Below are 15,394 nucleotides of genomic sequence, written 5' to 3'. Positions count from 1 at the left end.
GTTACAGCTCGCCCTTATGGGAAATATGGGGACGGCTCCTTTAAGGGAAAGAGCAGCCCCGCCAGTCCTCCAGGAGACGCAATTTCTAGACTCCGCTAGCTACGTGGCTCCAGAGGCGGCGCACACGCCTCTCTCCAGTGTGGTCGCGAAGGAAACCACATTACCCAGGATTCTCCGCGATGCTGGGCCAATGAAGGCTGGGGAGAGGGGCATTTCCGTTGGTGCGGGAGATGTCAGGGAGAGACTTCCGTTCCCCTACTGAGCCGACATGTTGTTTGTTTTTAGATTAACCTACCGGGTCAGTGTCCAGACAGCTGTCAGGCCTGAGTGACACGAGAAGGCAAACGCGAGAGGAGGCGTTGTCTCCCCTGAACAGAGGCGGACCTGAGGATCGGGTCCTTGCACCTGTCGACCGCTAATGACCCCCTCCCCTCCGCGCGCCTTCCCCGGTCCGCAGGTTCCGGTGGCCGCGGTCGCGCTGACCGACCCGACGCAGGTGGGTGCTGTGCCCTCGGGTCCTCGCGCGACCTCCGTTTCTAAACGCAGTCCCTCGAATGAGAGCCGCCTCAGGGCGCTGCCGCTTAGGCCCCTGTGTCTAGACAGCAGGGGCGCCCCTGGTTGGGCCCCATTTCTGATCGCCGGTGTGGCGGGGTGTGGAGGGACGTCGCGGACAGAGGGGCCAGCAGATGCAGAGGCTTGGAAGGCGACACAGACGGAGCATTCGGGAAACCTGGAGCCTTGGTGTGTGCAAGGATTAGAGTGTGAGGAGGACTTAGACCTGCGGTGTCAGCCGGAGCAGCTCTAACGTCACTGTGAGCGTGCTGGGAGCTATAGAGGGTTCATCTGAAGGCTTTTAAAAGTATTTCATAGGCTGCTTGTGGAACGGACAGACAAGGTTAGGAGATGAGGCGGCCGGTGAGGCACAGAAAGAGAGACCTAGTCCGAGGTAACACAACTGTCAGGTGGCCTGAAGACCTAGGCACAGAAGGTAGGCAGTTAGCCCCGGGTATTTGCGCCTGGTCAGCAGTAGGGGACAGGCATGAGCTCCTTCGTGCTTGCTTGTCTCTCACAGTCTCCCTCTTCCCACAGGTTCCGATGAACTCAGAAGTAATTATGGACCCTGTACAGGTGAGGGAAGGGTGTCTGTGCTCTCAGCCATCTGACCCCCCCACCCACCTGGTCTCCAGGATTTGGGTATCATACAGCACTCTTCTTATACTCTCTCAGCTCTTGAGTCTGAGGACCCTGGAGAGGTCTCCAGCCCAGGATTTTGAGCCCAGGCCAGGGGTTATATAGAAAGCTTCTCATTTTGGGTAACTGTTGGAATAAGATGTGGAGAGTTGTTCCAGGTACAGGAACTAACATGTGCATGTACTTGGAGGAGAGACTGAGATGGAAGTTTTCAGGAAACAGCAGGTCTCGCCCATGGGTGGTAGGAATCAGGAGCAGGTTGCCAGGAGTCAGGTCTAGACCAGCTGATAGCTAGGCCTCTGTTCTGAGAGTTGTGTAGCCATGGGGGTATGGAGTGGAGGAGGTAGGTGGTCTGCTCCAGGTTTTAACAGGCACCCTGTGGATGCCAAGTGGAGAACAGACTGTGTGGTGAGGGTAGAAGGAGCTCTGGTGTACACAAGGAAACCGGGGAGGGGGTTGCTTCAACATTCCAGGTGAGTGGTAGGAAGGGATGGGCCAGAGGGGAGCTGTGTAGGTGGGAGAAGTGTGATCAGATTTTTTTTTTCATGTGTGAGAGAGAGAACCCCAAGGTTTTAGCCTATATTAGCTGGAAGGGTAGAAGCTCCGTCAGCAGAGATGGGCAAATCAGTGCTAGACATAACTCAGATTGGATATTAGGATTTTAAATTTGTTGCCTATGTGAAGAGTCTAAGATGTTCCAGAGAAGGGGCGCCTGGATGGCTCAGTTGGTTGGGCGACTGCCTTCGGCTCAGGTCATGATCTTGGAGTCCCGGGATCGAGTCCCGCATCAGGCTTCCTGCTCAGCGGAAGTCTGCTTCTCCCACTGACTTCTCTTCTCTCATGCTCTCTCTCTTTCATTGTCTCTCTCTGCCTCTCAAATAAATAAATATTTAAAAAAAAAAAAAAGATGTTCCAGAGAACACCAAGTGGAGGCATCAGGTGAGCTGCTGGACGCAGGACTGGACTTCTGTGGAGGGGTTCATGATGGAGACATCCAAAAAGTAGCAGGTGGTGTGTAGGCAGGTTTAAGAGGAAGAATGTGCCATGCAGTGCAGTTAGTGAGCCAGGAAGGTGATGGTGGAGGCCAGTGACTGGGTGGGGGGCCAGAGTTGTGAGACAGAGTTGGATCCAGAATTTTGTGCACCTGAAAAGTTGTGAGAACTGATGGCTCCTGGGTCTTGGTTTTGGGGGCCTAAAGGAGAAAGGTGAGCCCAACTTTGGTTGTGGGGTAGCATGATTTTAGTAGCCCCAGGAGAACTGGTTGTCAGGAGGTGGGGGTGGGGGATGGGGAGAACAGAGCAGTCCTGCAGGCTGGGCCCAGAGGTTAGATGGTGCCTCTCTGACCACCTGCCTGTGGTTGCTATTGGCAGGCACCATAACAAAGGCATGGTTAGGAGAGTGCAGACACCATTGGCATCCATTCCCTATATTTCCTGAGTTGAGGAATTAGGTAGGAAGAAATGCAGGAGGGACATCTGTGGGGGCCTGGATGGGTGTCCTTGGGAGAGAGGCTACTCATGGACTTGGCTCTCCCCATTGTGGCAGGGACAGGTGAACTTTGAGGACGTGGCTGTGTACTTCTCCCAGGAGGAGTGGGGTCTCCTTGATGAGGCTCAGAGATGCCTGTACCGTGATGTGATGCTGGAGAACTTTGCACTTATGGCCTCGCTGAGTAAGTCCCTCACACCCACCCCAGCGTCCTATATTGGGCTCTGCTGCTCCCCTATCTCCCAAGGATAGTCTAGTCCTTCCTGTTAACAGAGTTTGTTCTCTCCCTGCCGGGATGCCCTGTCCAGATCCATGAGCCCATGTCCCCCAGTTTCTGGCCCCTCCCTCTATCTAACGTCTGCAGCAGCCTGTCTGGGTCAGGAACTGCAGGACCAGAGTGGTCACTGCTGGCTGAGACCACTGAGATATTTGTGCAAGACCCTACTTTGAGGTTTATTTTATAATACTTGGTTTTCTTCTCTGAGTGGTGGGTTACCCAAATCAGTGCTGCCCATTTACCTGTCTTGTCTTCCCTTTAGGAGATGAATCTTCCATGTCCCATGGGGTTCCCTCCCTGGAGCTGGGCAGCAAGACCTGGATGTCTGACTGGGCAGATGTTACTCCAGCCAGGACTGGAGAAGCTCAGGGTGGGTGTGGCCCTGGGGAATGGGAATGGGGAAGGATGTGATGTTGGGACTGTGTTCCTGTCATTCCCTAACCTCTCTCCCACACTTTACTTTCCCATGTACACACTTGTCTTATGCTCTGACCTTTGGCCTCTGACTGTTCCCCACCTCAGCTTCCATAGCTCACCTGTTCCTCTCCACTGCTTCCTCTGCAGTGCCCCTCAACATTGGCTTATACTCTGTGTGTCGTGAGATGTGCACATGCCCTAAACTGCCCTTAGATACCAGCTGCTCAGTGGTAGCTCGTCAGTAGTCAAGCTGCACAGCTCTCACCTGTCCCCCCGTGGAATGTTCTTCCTGGGTTGTACCCCACAGACTTTACCCTGTCCTCCTAGTCAAGGCCTCTTCCATTCCTTTTTACTTTCTTTTTTTCCCCCTTAGACTTTCCCATTCTGTGATCTTTAGATGCCAACTACTGCACGCAGCCCTTTACTCAGCTTGAGCTTGGGCCTCTTGTTCTGACGGCATTCCTGTGACCTTGATCTTAACTTCGGTTAGACGCGCATATGTAATAAGGCCACCCCTTCCATCAGTGTTAATTTGTACTTGTCCTGTACATTTGTCTGCTTTCAGGTTGTTGGCATAGAATGGAGGACGAGGAGATAGCTTTTGAGCAGAACAGTTTTGTGGGAGTGTCACAGGTCAGGACTCCCAAGGCACGTCCTTCTACCCAGAAGGCCCACCTCTGTGAGACATGTGGCTTGGTCTTGAGAGACATTTTGCATGTGGCTGAGCCCCAGGGAACACACCCTGAGCAGAAATCGTACATGTGTGGGGCATGTGGGAAACAATTCTGCTTCATTGCAAACCTTCACCACCAGAAGCAGCACAGTGGAGAGGAGCACTTCAGAGGGGGCAAGGGCAGCCCCTTGTTTGTGAGCAGCTCCCCTGTCGAACCACTGGAGATCCCTTGTACGACAGGGAAGAGTTATAAGGACTTCCCAACTAGCTCAAATATTTTCCAGCAGCATGCTCCTCATAGTCAATGGAAGCCAAACAGTAACACCAAATGTGTGGGTGCCTTTCACAGTGGACAAAGGCATTACAAGTGCAATGAATGTGGGAAAGCCTTCAGCCGCAAAGACTCACTTGTCCAGCACCAGAGAGTCCACACTGGAGAAAGGCCTTATGAGTGCAGCGAATGTGGGAAAACCTTCAGCCGCAAACCCATACTTGCTCAGCACCAGAGAATCCACACTGGAGAAATGCCATATGAGTGTGGCATATGTGGGAAAGTTTTCAATCATAGCTCCAACCTTATTGTACACCAGAGAGTTCACACTGGAGCGAGGCCTTACAAGTGCAGTGAATGTGGGAAAGCGTATAGCCACAAATCCACACTTGTGCAGCATGAGAGTATCCATACTGGAGAAAGGCCTTATGAGTGCAGCGAATGTGGGAAGTACTTTGGTCACAAATACAGACTCATTAAACACTGGAGTGTTCATACTGGAGCAAGGCCCTACGAGTGCATTGCATGTGGGAAGTTCTTTAGCCAGAGCTCCGACCTTATTGCACACCAGAGAGTTCACAATGGTGAAAAGCCCTATGTGTGCACTGACTGTGGAAAAGCCTTTAGCCACAAACATGTACTTGTTCAACACCACAGAATTCACACTGGAGAAAGGCCATATAAGTGCAGTGAGTGTGGGAAGGCCTTCAGGCAAAGAGCTTCCCTCATCCGACACTGGAAAGTTCACACTGGAGAAAGGCCTTAGGATGGCAGGGAATACACCATTTCCTTGTTCCATTGGTGACTGACAGCAAAGAGAAGCTCTGAGATTAGCCTTCTTGAGTAGCCATCAGCCAGAAGTTGAACCTCATAACATTTAAACATCCACCCTGAGGAGATTGTTCTGAGTGCAACATATGTGGGAGCTTTCTGGTGCAGTGTTGCCCTTTGTAACCTGTCCAGAAGCCTTGCCAGAATTCTGTCACTGCCCGTGTCTCTGGAAAAACAGAAAACAAAAAACCAGCCATGTATGGAATGGCAGAATCCCACATTGTGCACAAGTCACCCCAACATGTTCTAATAGGCAGTCCTCTGCTCCTCCTCCCTTCCCCAGAGGGAATCATCAGTACCTGGAGCCCATTAAAAATCCACACTCCTTCCTGCCATCTCCACTACCAGTTGGTATAAGCATATACACGACCTAACTTTGGTCAGAAGGTGGCAAGCTTTGTTCTGCTGGCTGCTTGCAGAGAAGGTTTCTGTTTTTCATGGACTTCATTGGTCTCATTTTGCACTCACGATGGATTTGTGCAGTCTTCAAGTCACCTACCTTAGGAGTTGTCTGTCTCATGTTTTGTTTTTGCAACAAATGACTTACTTTTTAAACTATAGTTTTGGGGATTCCGTTCACTCTGTGTTGTATTGAAAACAGAATTGGAGTCTGCCAGTGTGAAGGGAGGAAGAGCTTTTGTGAGAGTGCCAAATGTTGCGTCTCAGTGGTGTTAGCAGAATGGCAAGCAAGGAACATCTTTCATTTTAGCCTAACTTGCATTACTGCTCAAGGTCTTCTATGAAAGAATACTAATCTTGGTGGGCCTAATCTTTTGACCTATATGCCGAGATTTGTGATCATGGTCACCCTGAACACTGGGCAGTTGTGACAGCCTCTGGTGTATCTGGGGGCAGTATGAATTGTTTCCCTTGTCCCAGAGGGAGTTTCATAGTCCCATATTCTCTTGAGGAGAACTTGACCCCTGGGACCTGCCAGTGCCCCTGAAATCTATTATTTAATAAGCAGATGTCACTGTCCCCTAAAAAGACTTGGTAGGAATCATAAACTGGCACAGATACTGATTAATAGGGAGTTGGGAGCAAACTACAGGGAGTGTGACTCTAATAAACTTAAATCCACATGTTTCCATCACTATGGCTTTGGTACGAGGTTACAGAAATTCTCAGGATTCCCATATTTGTGTCTCTTATGGCTACAGTCACTGTCAGAGCAATCAGTCGAAGCATTTTCTGCAATAAAATGCACATATTTATAGTGTACAGTTTGATAAGTTTTGATACATGTTTGCACCTGTGAAGCCAAGTTTTCTGATGTGCCCCACAATCCCTCTGCCCCTTACCCATTCCCAGGCAACCATTCATCTTGCTTTCTGTCACAGTAGATTTATTTGAATTTCCCAGAATTTTCTTCAATTAGCAATAATTGTGCCTCGGATAAACCTCATCGGCTACAATACTGCCACTGCGCAAAGCTCCCAGAATTTTTTTATCTGTGGAAAAATTTCTATACACAGGTAACACTTTAATATGTACTCTTACGTATCTGGCTTTAACTTTGAATAATTATCTTGTGATCCATCAGTGTTAGGACCAATTCATTCCTTTGCATTTATGCTTTTTCTCTGATTTTAGAGAAGTTCCAAATCAGGTGATCCAGTAGAGGGCTCACACAAAAACAGTTACAGTATCTGTTCAACCTTTTCCTGGACGTGATGTGTTAACTTTCCTGACTTACTCTGTGGGTGACACAGACTCATCCTGGTGTAAAGTGGAAGGGGATTCCAGAACAGGGATAATACAAGAAGGTAGGGGTTTCTAAGAGAATGTCTTGGATAGTGGCTACCACAATCATAAGCTTTTTTTTTCTTTTGCATTTTTAATCTTTCAATGATGAATTACATGGACTAATTTTAAAGACTTAAACCAGTCTTACGGGCTCTCTGCTCAGCAGGGAGCCTGCTTCCCTCTCTCTCTCTCTATGCCTGCCTCTCTGACTACTTGTGATTTCTCTCTGTCAAATAAATTAAACCAGTCTTACATTTCTAAGATGAGCCCCGCTTGGTCATGATGTATTCTTTTTATGTATTTTATTTATTTGCCTTTTTTAAAAAATATTTTTGCATCTGTGTGGATGAGAGATGTTAGTTTCTAATTTTTCTTTTTTTTTTTTTTAAAGATTTTATTTATTTATTTGACAGAGAGAGATCACAAGTAGGCAGAGAGGCAGGTATAGAGAGAGAGAGGAGGAAGCAGGCTCCCTGCTGAGCAGAGAGCCCGATGCGGGACTCGATCCCAGGACCCTGAGATCATGACCTGAGCCGAAGGCAGTGGCTTAACCCACTGAGCCACCCAGGCGCCCCAGTTTCTAATTTTTCTTAATGCCTGAGTTTAATTGGTATCACCATAATGCTGGCTTTATACATCATGTTGGTTAAGTATCTCCTGATTTTTAATTTTTTAATTTCAGTTTCTGAAGAGTTGGTGTTGTTTCTTCCTTGTTTTGTAGAATTCACCAATTCACCACGTCCAAGTGAAATAATTGGACATGGAGTTTATCTTATGGGAAGATTCATAATTACAAATTTAATTTTCATAGTGGATCTAGATCTATAGAAGTTATCTTTTTTCCCGTGGAGTGAGCATTGGTGGTTTGTGTCATTCAAGGAGTTCATTTTATTTAAGTAATCAAACTTTTCAAACCATTATTATTTTAGTGTCTACAGTCTTTACTGATGCCACCTGTAATTCCTGTGTTAACCTTAAAAATAAAACTGCCAGTTATTTTACCAGCCAAAAAATGGCTTTCTTCAGGAATAGCTGAGATTACAATATAGGACAAGTGAATTTTAGCAAAACCATAGGCAAGTCCAGAGAACGGAGGTGAAGAACGCTTTTTTATAGAGGAAAGGAGGAAGTTGGGAAGGGCTGTGATAAACTAAAAGTCCACTGACCTAAACTGGGGCTTGTAACTACAGTTTGTTATTACTGAGCTGTCACTGTCTCTAATTCGTTGGATGTTGCCAGGAGAGGAAGAAATCTCTCCTCCTGCTAGGATAATAAAGTAGTACTGGCTTGCAAGGTCCACCTCTTCCTGTCGAGTCTGCAGTAGGCAGCTAGTGCCACGCATGAGAGCATCCCCTGCTGGCTGCCTGACCTCATTCTAAATGAGGTTTCCTTTTATTAATGTGCCCATTTCCCCGTTTTGATTAAGATCTTTCTTTGAAAGCATTGCCAATCAGTAGTCAGAAACTTTATGCTTACTGGTTTTGTCCCTCAGTACCAGGAAGGTTGTCATGTCCTACGTAGGAAGGAAAGTGTTGCAAGTAGAAACCAGTTAAGGCCACATTTGAGGAATAAGGAAGGTTGGGAGGGAGAAATTCAGAGTCTTGAAGCATCAGCCAGCATCACCTTATTGGGTGATCATTTAAAAAGATTAAAAAATAAAAAAAGAAACCTCAACGGCTACAGTCAAAAGTAACAAGTCAAAAGTAACAATTTCAAATTGTATGATGGTTCTTTTTATTTTATTTATTCATTTATTTGTCAGAGAGAGAGCTCACGCACAAGCAGAGGGAGCAGAGGGAGAAGCAGGCTCCCCGCTGAGCAAGGAACCTGATGCAGGACTAGATCCCAGGTCCCTGGGGTCATGACTTGAGCCCAAAGCAGATGCTTAACCGACTAAGCCACCCAGGCATCCCTGTATGATGGTTCTAAACAAGGACCCTAGGTCTTAAAGTGAAATGAAATGTTTATTGGCACTTATTCCAACTTAGGGGAGAAAAGTTCTCCCTATGAAGTCAAACTTGGAGTGATGTATTCCTCTTGAAAATGTTTGCTTAAAGTGAGCATGAAAACAGACTACCGAATACCACTAGAGCACAGGGGAAGAGTGAACCATGTGTGCTTGGGAAGATAGAGTGTGGGTATGAACATGGAGCAACAGCCGATGAACTGTTTGCAAAACAACAGAACTTCAAAGATATCTTAAAACCATACCGTTACCAAAACAAAACGAAATACCATACCATTACCTCAAAAAACTTAGAGGGCGCCTGGTGGCTCAGTTGGTTGAGCAACTGCCTTCAGTTCAGGTCATGATCCTGGAGTCCCAGGATCAAGCCCTGCATCGGCCTCCCTGCTTGGCAGAGAGTCTGCTTCTCCCTCTAACACTCCTCTCTCTCATGCTCTCTTTCTCTTATCCTCTCTCTCTCAAATAAACAAAATCTTTAAAAATATATTTAAAAATTTAGAAACAAATGTGTTCTTGCTAATATGGCCTGTGAGGTTGAAAATTCAGAGACCATGAATTTGGAGATGAATCTGAAGTCAGTCGATAGTTCAGATGAAGGAGACTTCCGAACTTTGAACCTTCCAACCTGTAAGGAAAAGCAGGTGAAAACTAACTTGTCCCAGGGTCATGAGGCTGTTTCTGAAAGGCTGCGATCAAAAGATGCTCTCCTGCTTGCCAGGGCTTGGAAAATGCAGACAGTGGGACCGTCTTCCCATTCAAGAAGTTGCAGTGAAAAAGGTATGGATGCTTGTTTTGCACATCTTGGGAAAGCTGTTGTCAGACGTCTGCCTCTATTCCAAGAAATCTTTACTTTCAAGTCACCAGATGGGTGTGCAGATCCAGTAAAGGTTTGGTGCTTTCTGTAGAGGTGTTACAGATACCCAAGTCTTTTCCCTGGAGTTTGGTGGCACAAGGGTTGGTTAGCAGTTCCTGACAACGGTCTTTCCAGTGAGGCTGAAGAGTCTGGAGGTGTCTTTTCCAACAGCCCAAATCTCCAGGTTGCAAAGTGTGATGCTTAAGGTCACGGGGGACTACTCTGAGAAGATCACTCTACCAAAACATGGTTATCTTTAATAGAAGTAATTATGCCTCTACACGGTTTTATCAACTGTGGGTCAAAGAAGGCAAGGACCAAGTCCTGTGACTACATCAAAGGGTAGAAGTCCATGAGTCCCCACAGGGGTGGATGTGAGGTATAGAAGAATTAACAGCCAGAGCCAAGGTATTGGAGAGTCTAAAGTCTTGCCAATTGAATCTTAATAAGTGCCGCTAGTGCATTCAGCGAACTGAGGGTTTAAGATAATATGCACAACGAAAGTGTAAAACTGGCCAAGCTACACAGAAATGTCAAAGTATATGACGAGTAAAATGGGTTCCCTGATCGCTGGGAAGTCTGAGAGAGGTTTCCCATAAGGTACAGAGATCTCAGGTCCTGGGATTGAGTCCCCGAATTGGGCTCTTTGCTCAGCAGGGAGCCTGCTTCCCTTCCTCTCTCTCTACCTGCCTCCCTGCCTACTTGTGATCTCTGTCAAATAAATAAAATCTTAAGATCAGGCCCCCTGAGTATCTAACCTGAGACTAAGAAAATTGCAATTTTTCATTGGCAATTTTATGTCCCTTTAAGGCCAAAAATTTTAACAAGTGGATGTGGCCTTCCCACGAAGAGATTTGAGAAGGGGACAGAGAAGCAAATCATCTTGCAGCCAAGTAGAGAGTGCACAGAACTTTCTGTCATCCAAATCAAGTTCTACAGTTTGTGAAAAGTAAGAGGGACTCTGTGAGACCTTGAGTTATGACTGTCCAGGTGTTATTTCTGTTCTTTCCTGGCAAAAACAAAATGATATTGGCTGTCCTTATCAACTGGAATACCAGAAGTGCACTGGGTAGTCACAGTGAAGCGGTTTGCTTCCTGCGGGAAGGGGCACTAGCAGCAGGGTGTCAGGAACAGCAGGGTGCCAAGCAGGGACAGCATTTACTTGGTTTTCATTGCTCAGAGGTCCTGGGCTAACCCCCAACCTTGGCCTTTGGGTTCTCTCCCAGTTAAACCAGGAGTGTTATGGAAAATAAGGCAGGGGATAATGAGACCTTATAATCTGTAATGGGCTTGATACCCTGGAGGGCTTCTTTAGTCATAGGGCATTGATTATGGGAGGGGGTTTTGAATCTTGAAGGGAAGTTCCCTGGACTTTGCCAGTATCTGCTGTTTCCCCATGGAGAGGATGGTAGCTCGTTCAAGAACAAGAAATGATCAGTATCTCAAGTCAGCTACAGTGCTGTCAGAGACGGAATAAAAGATACCAAATGGTCCTCTAGTTCTCTTGATGGGCTATTTTGATTACTACTATAAAATTCCAGAGTTATTCCCCCTTTTGGAGAGGAAGTGTGGCATGATACTTTTCTAGGAAACTGTGGTCCAATAAATGAATGGGGTGGACTAACTACAGAGGAAATGAGTGAGTGGCTCTCAGAAGGCCTAGACAGAAGGGAATAGGTACAGACACAGGAACCTCCGAAGTCTGCTAGAGACCCCCACTATCTGAACTGCTCTAGTTTTCCGAGGCAGGGGCAGCTTTACAGTGGTGGGTTAAACCCGAGACTGTAGCTCTGGCGTCAATGACAGAGATTCACTCTCAAACCGGAATATAGTTTCTCCAAGCTGATTAAGAGGGAGGATTGAGAAGAGCCCCTATAGTTTCTCAGACCCCATCACTGGGAATTAGGAAAACATTCATAAGGTGGCTAAGGGCCGAAGGCACCTGGAGGACTCAGATTTGTTAAGTCTTCCCCACCCCCCAAAATACCCTGGGTTTTTGCAAAAAGAGCAACTAGAGGGGCTTTTGTTTTGTTCAGGGAATGTCATTTGCCAGGATCAAAAATTGAGAATTTTGGTGGTCTTTCTTTAGGTGACTCATCTGAGATGTGAATGAGCTGGTTTGCCATATTAACTCCATAGAGGGGATGGCTTTCTGTTCCATCCTAGTCTCCTAGGCCTTCCAACCAAAAGAGAAAGATCCTGGGTCAATACATTAGTACACATAGAGTCAAATGCTACCCAGGTGGATTCAACACCTAAAGGTAGACCAGAATATTCTCAAAAGACAATTTTGTGTTGATTGTAATAGTCATGAGCAGGTTCAGCAGGTTTCTGTGTGCAAGCCTGAATTTTGTTGCCACATGTCTGCAGACAAAGAAGATGAGACAGAAGAGAAAAAGAGGCCTCAGGCCATTTTGACTTCTTTTAATTGTTTGCTTCAGTTAATTGAGAAATAGTATTTTACAAAGAGCAAACTTAGAACCCTGAAAACATCTAGAAGACTTGAGATACCATTTCAAACAGCCATCCCATTCAGGGTTTTTCTGTTTGTTTGTTTTAGGAACTTCAGATTTCTAATTGAATTTTGAGTAAAATAAGTAAGTTTGGGGAGATCAAAAGTTCCCCATAATGGCCACTGAAGCTCTAAATTGCTTTTGGTTAAGTCAGTCTACTGACTCATAAATGTGCATACGCGTGATCATAGTTTTTAAATATAAAATGAGAGTCCCAGTAGGGAGGAGTGCCCTCAAAAGCATTTTGATGACTGGGATCTCATTTCTTAGAGGTTTTTCAGAAACAGTGGTTTAGAGGCTGGTGCATTTCCAGCCAGAATAATCCGACCCACAAAAAAGGCTCGGACTGAAGGCCTATGCACTTCAAACTGGCACAGTTACCGCAGGAACAGTCAGAGTTGTTGGGGTCTTCTCTGGATCCCTATTTGGTCCAACAACTCACCTTAACTTTAAAAATAAAATTGCCACTTATTTTACCAGCCAAAAACGGGGTGGTTATTTGGGAATAGCTGATAATTGCAATCCAGGACAAGCAAGCTTCAGCAAAACCACAGCAAGTCGAGAGAACAAAGGTGAAGAATGCTCTTTAAAGGGGCGCCTGGGTGGCTCAGTGGGTTAAGCCGCTGCCTTCGGCTCAGGTCATGATCTCAGGGTCCTGGGATCAAGTCCCGCATCGGGCTCTCTGCTCAGCAGGGAGCCTGCTTCCCTCTCTCTCTGCCTGCCTCTCCATCTACTTGTGATTTCTCTCTGTCAAATAAATACATAAAATCTTTTAAAAATATATATATATAAAAATATAAATAAATATATATATATATATATATAAATAAATATATATATATATATACTTGACAGAGATCACGAGCAGCAGGCAGAGAGAAAGGCAGGCTCCTTGCCGAGCAGAGAGCCTGATGTGGGGCTCGATCCCAGGACCCTGAGATCATGACCTGAGCCAAAGGAAGATGCTTAATGACTGAGCCACCCAGGTGCCCCCGATGCTTTTTTTTTTTAAAACTAAAGGTCACACTGATTATTTCATGCGGCTTTAAAATTAGCCACAAAGGTGATCCAGAGGACGAGCTTGTTAGAGCGTCTTGAGAATAAGTCTATGATGGTAACTGTGAAACCCGCACAGTGGTTTGCCTGTGAAAGTTCCAGGCACTTTACAACACGCCGCCAAAACTTGCGTAAGCTTAAGTAATGAGAGTTCTTCATGTGTGTTTTCCTGGGTTCATTGGGTACTTTACTCAACTTTGTGTTTTATTGTGTTTGTGGTAGCTGTAATTAATAGCTGTAACCTATAAACTTGGGATGTATACCTAGAAACACCTGACCACTCAGGAGTAAACGACTTAAGAAACCCCAGAAGAGGAGAGAAGTAGGGCTCGCCTGGGGTGGCCTCGTGCTAGTGATTATCCCCACACCTTGAGGGAAATGCAAATCACCTGAACAATGGCGAATACTCCACCCTTGGTCCACCATCCCTGAAGCTGACTCAGTGCCTGCTGAACCCTCCAGTAGAGCCCATAACTGCCCCCTACTCCACCCCTGCTCTCTCTGCCCTGGTTCCTTAGCAGGCATTTCCAAGTTTAAGTTTTCTGCCACTGCAGCTTGGGCTGATTTGCTCCCATCATGTGTCCTTGAGTGTTTACATTCAGTATTCAAACCTGTTTGAGTCTCCACACTGACCGAAGAAGGTGTGCACCCAGCTCCCGGTTCCGACCACCATCACTGCATCATCAAACCCGCAGGGACGGGGCTGGGAGCGGGGGGCAGGGGTGGTGGTTCTCTCCCAGCCAGGTTGAAATCACTTGGTCACGCTCAGTTCATAGAGCTTGTTGAATTGCGTGTTTCCACACATCAGGATTTTGGGTGTCCCTATGCCGTGCCTGTCTCACAAGTCTCCCTGCAGTATTTCCGTCTCTGTGTCCTCATACCTGCTAGGGCCTCTCCCTCTGTCCTCACAAGCCCCTGGCGCAAGCTGGATGTGTCGTTGTGCGTGCCACGTCTATTGTGCATCTTTTCTGGCAGTGGACATGGTGTAACGCACTACGTGCGTAGTCTTGTTGTGGGGCGTCCGCATGCCTCAGTTGTCATAAAGTGTCCCCAGGATGTGTGGTGTGTCATCATCTCCATGATCTCCATTGCACAGCTGTCCGCCTGGAGTAAACCTGAATCACCCATCCCCCTGGTGTGAAGAAATATGGGGGAAGGTGCATAGGTGTAAAAGCAAACTAAGAAGGAAAACGGAGTTCTCTGTGGTACAACAAAGGAGACTTTTTCTGCGATCTTTTTTTAGTCTTTCCTTGACAAGCACAAAGAGGAACGGGAACTGTGCCTCTAAGACTAGAGTGGTGGGAAGCAGCTAGGTGGTAATGTCCCGTATTCGGCAGGAAAGACAACCGCACTCCGCAGTTTGTGGTTGGGAGGTGTGCGATAAGACTTTCTCGCTGCGGAGAGACTCGGTCCGCGGTGGAGCGGGAGGAGCTCGGACGTCCCGGCCCACCGCGGGCGGTGCACCCTCCCGGGCCGGCGGTTCAGAGCCTTCCCGCTGACCTTCGCGCCGGTTGTCGGGCGCCACCCAGTGGCCGCTCTTGTACGTTCTCCCCCCGGAGCGCCGGCGAAACCGACGAGGGAGGGGATTTGGCCCCGGTCCCCGGCGCCGAGTTCCAGGAGGCTGTCGGCGCCGGCGGGATTGTCCCGCTCTCGCCCGCACGTCGCGGCCCATCCATTCGCGGGAGATTGGATGCGCAGGTCTGCCGGGGGGTGGGGGTAGGCGCCGTGCGGGGCTAGCTCTGGAGGCTGCCCGGGAGCGCTGCCAGCCCCCGCCGGGCGTTTCTGCGCCTACGGGAGCGGACTGTGACGTTGCGGGGTCGCGGGAGAGGGTACCCCGCGCCCAGATGCCGTTGGCTCCGGAAGTAGAGACTGGCCCGGAATGTGCTGGAGGCGGGCTACAGCGTCGAAGTCCGGGGTGCGACTTCGCGAGCGCCTCGGTGGCCCGAGGCTCTCCCCACGGGAAGTTCTTCCAGGTCCTGACGGGTAGGTGGGGTGGACCAGTCAGGGCCCGCGCCCGTGCGCGTTCCCACATGGGTCTTTGTCATTATCGCTCAGTTTTCCGAATTGTTGGCTTGGAAAAAATATTGGCGTGGAACGCATGGCTGGGACGTG

The 15,394-nt window shown here is 47.8% G+C and overlaps 1 protein-coding gene and 1 non-coding gene across 5 annotated transcripts; one reads left to right on the top strand and one right to left on the bottom strand.

Annotated features, from left to right (window-relative positions):
* Window positions 1-212: 212 nt before the first annotated feature.
* Window positions 213-6,369, top strand: ZNF772 (zinc finger protein 772). 4 transcript variants are annotated; one of them, XM_032324767.1, is made up of 5 exons: window positions 213-496; window positions 1,090-1,128; window positions 2,743-2,863; window positions 3,219-3,326; window positions 3,939-6,369. In XM_032324767.1, exons 1-5 carry the CDS (start codon window positions 419-421, stop codon window positions 5,081-5,083), a joined length of 1,491 nt encoding a protein of 496 aa, XP_032180658.1. In that variant the 5' UTR covers window positions 213-418; the 3' UTR covers window positions 5,084-6,369. The 4 variants fall into 4 exon arrangements, with proteins under 4 accessions (XP_032180658.1, XP_032180657.1, XP_032180660.1 ...); XM_032324766.1 differs by having other exon boundaries at window positions 2,737-2,863; XM_032324769.1 differs by lacking the exon at window positions 1,090-1,128.
* Window positions 6,370-6,448: 79 nt separating this feature from the next.
* Window positions 6,449-6,583, bottom strand: LOC116580405. The gene has a single exon (XR_004281643.1). It is a non-coding gene; the product is annotated as a U4 spliceosomal RNA (small nuclear RNA).
* Between the last annotated feature and the right edge of the window lie 8,811 nt (window positions 6,584-15,394).

The sequence above is a fragment of the Mustela erminea genome, chromosome 19 (assembly GCF_009829155.1).
Source record: "Mustela erminea isolate mMusErm1 chromosome 19, mMusErm1.Pri, whole genome shotgun sequence".
Classification (NCBI taxonomy): Eukaryota; Metazoa; Chordata; class Mammalia; order Carnivora; family Mustelidae; genus Mustela; species Mustela erminea.
This window is presented reverse-complemented; position numbering and strand designations above follow the sequence as displayed.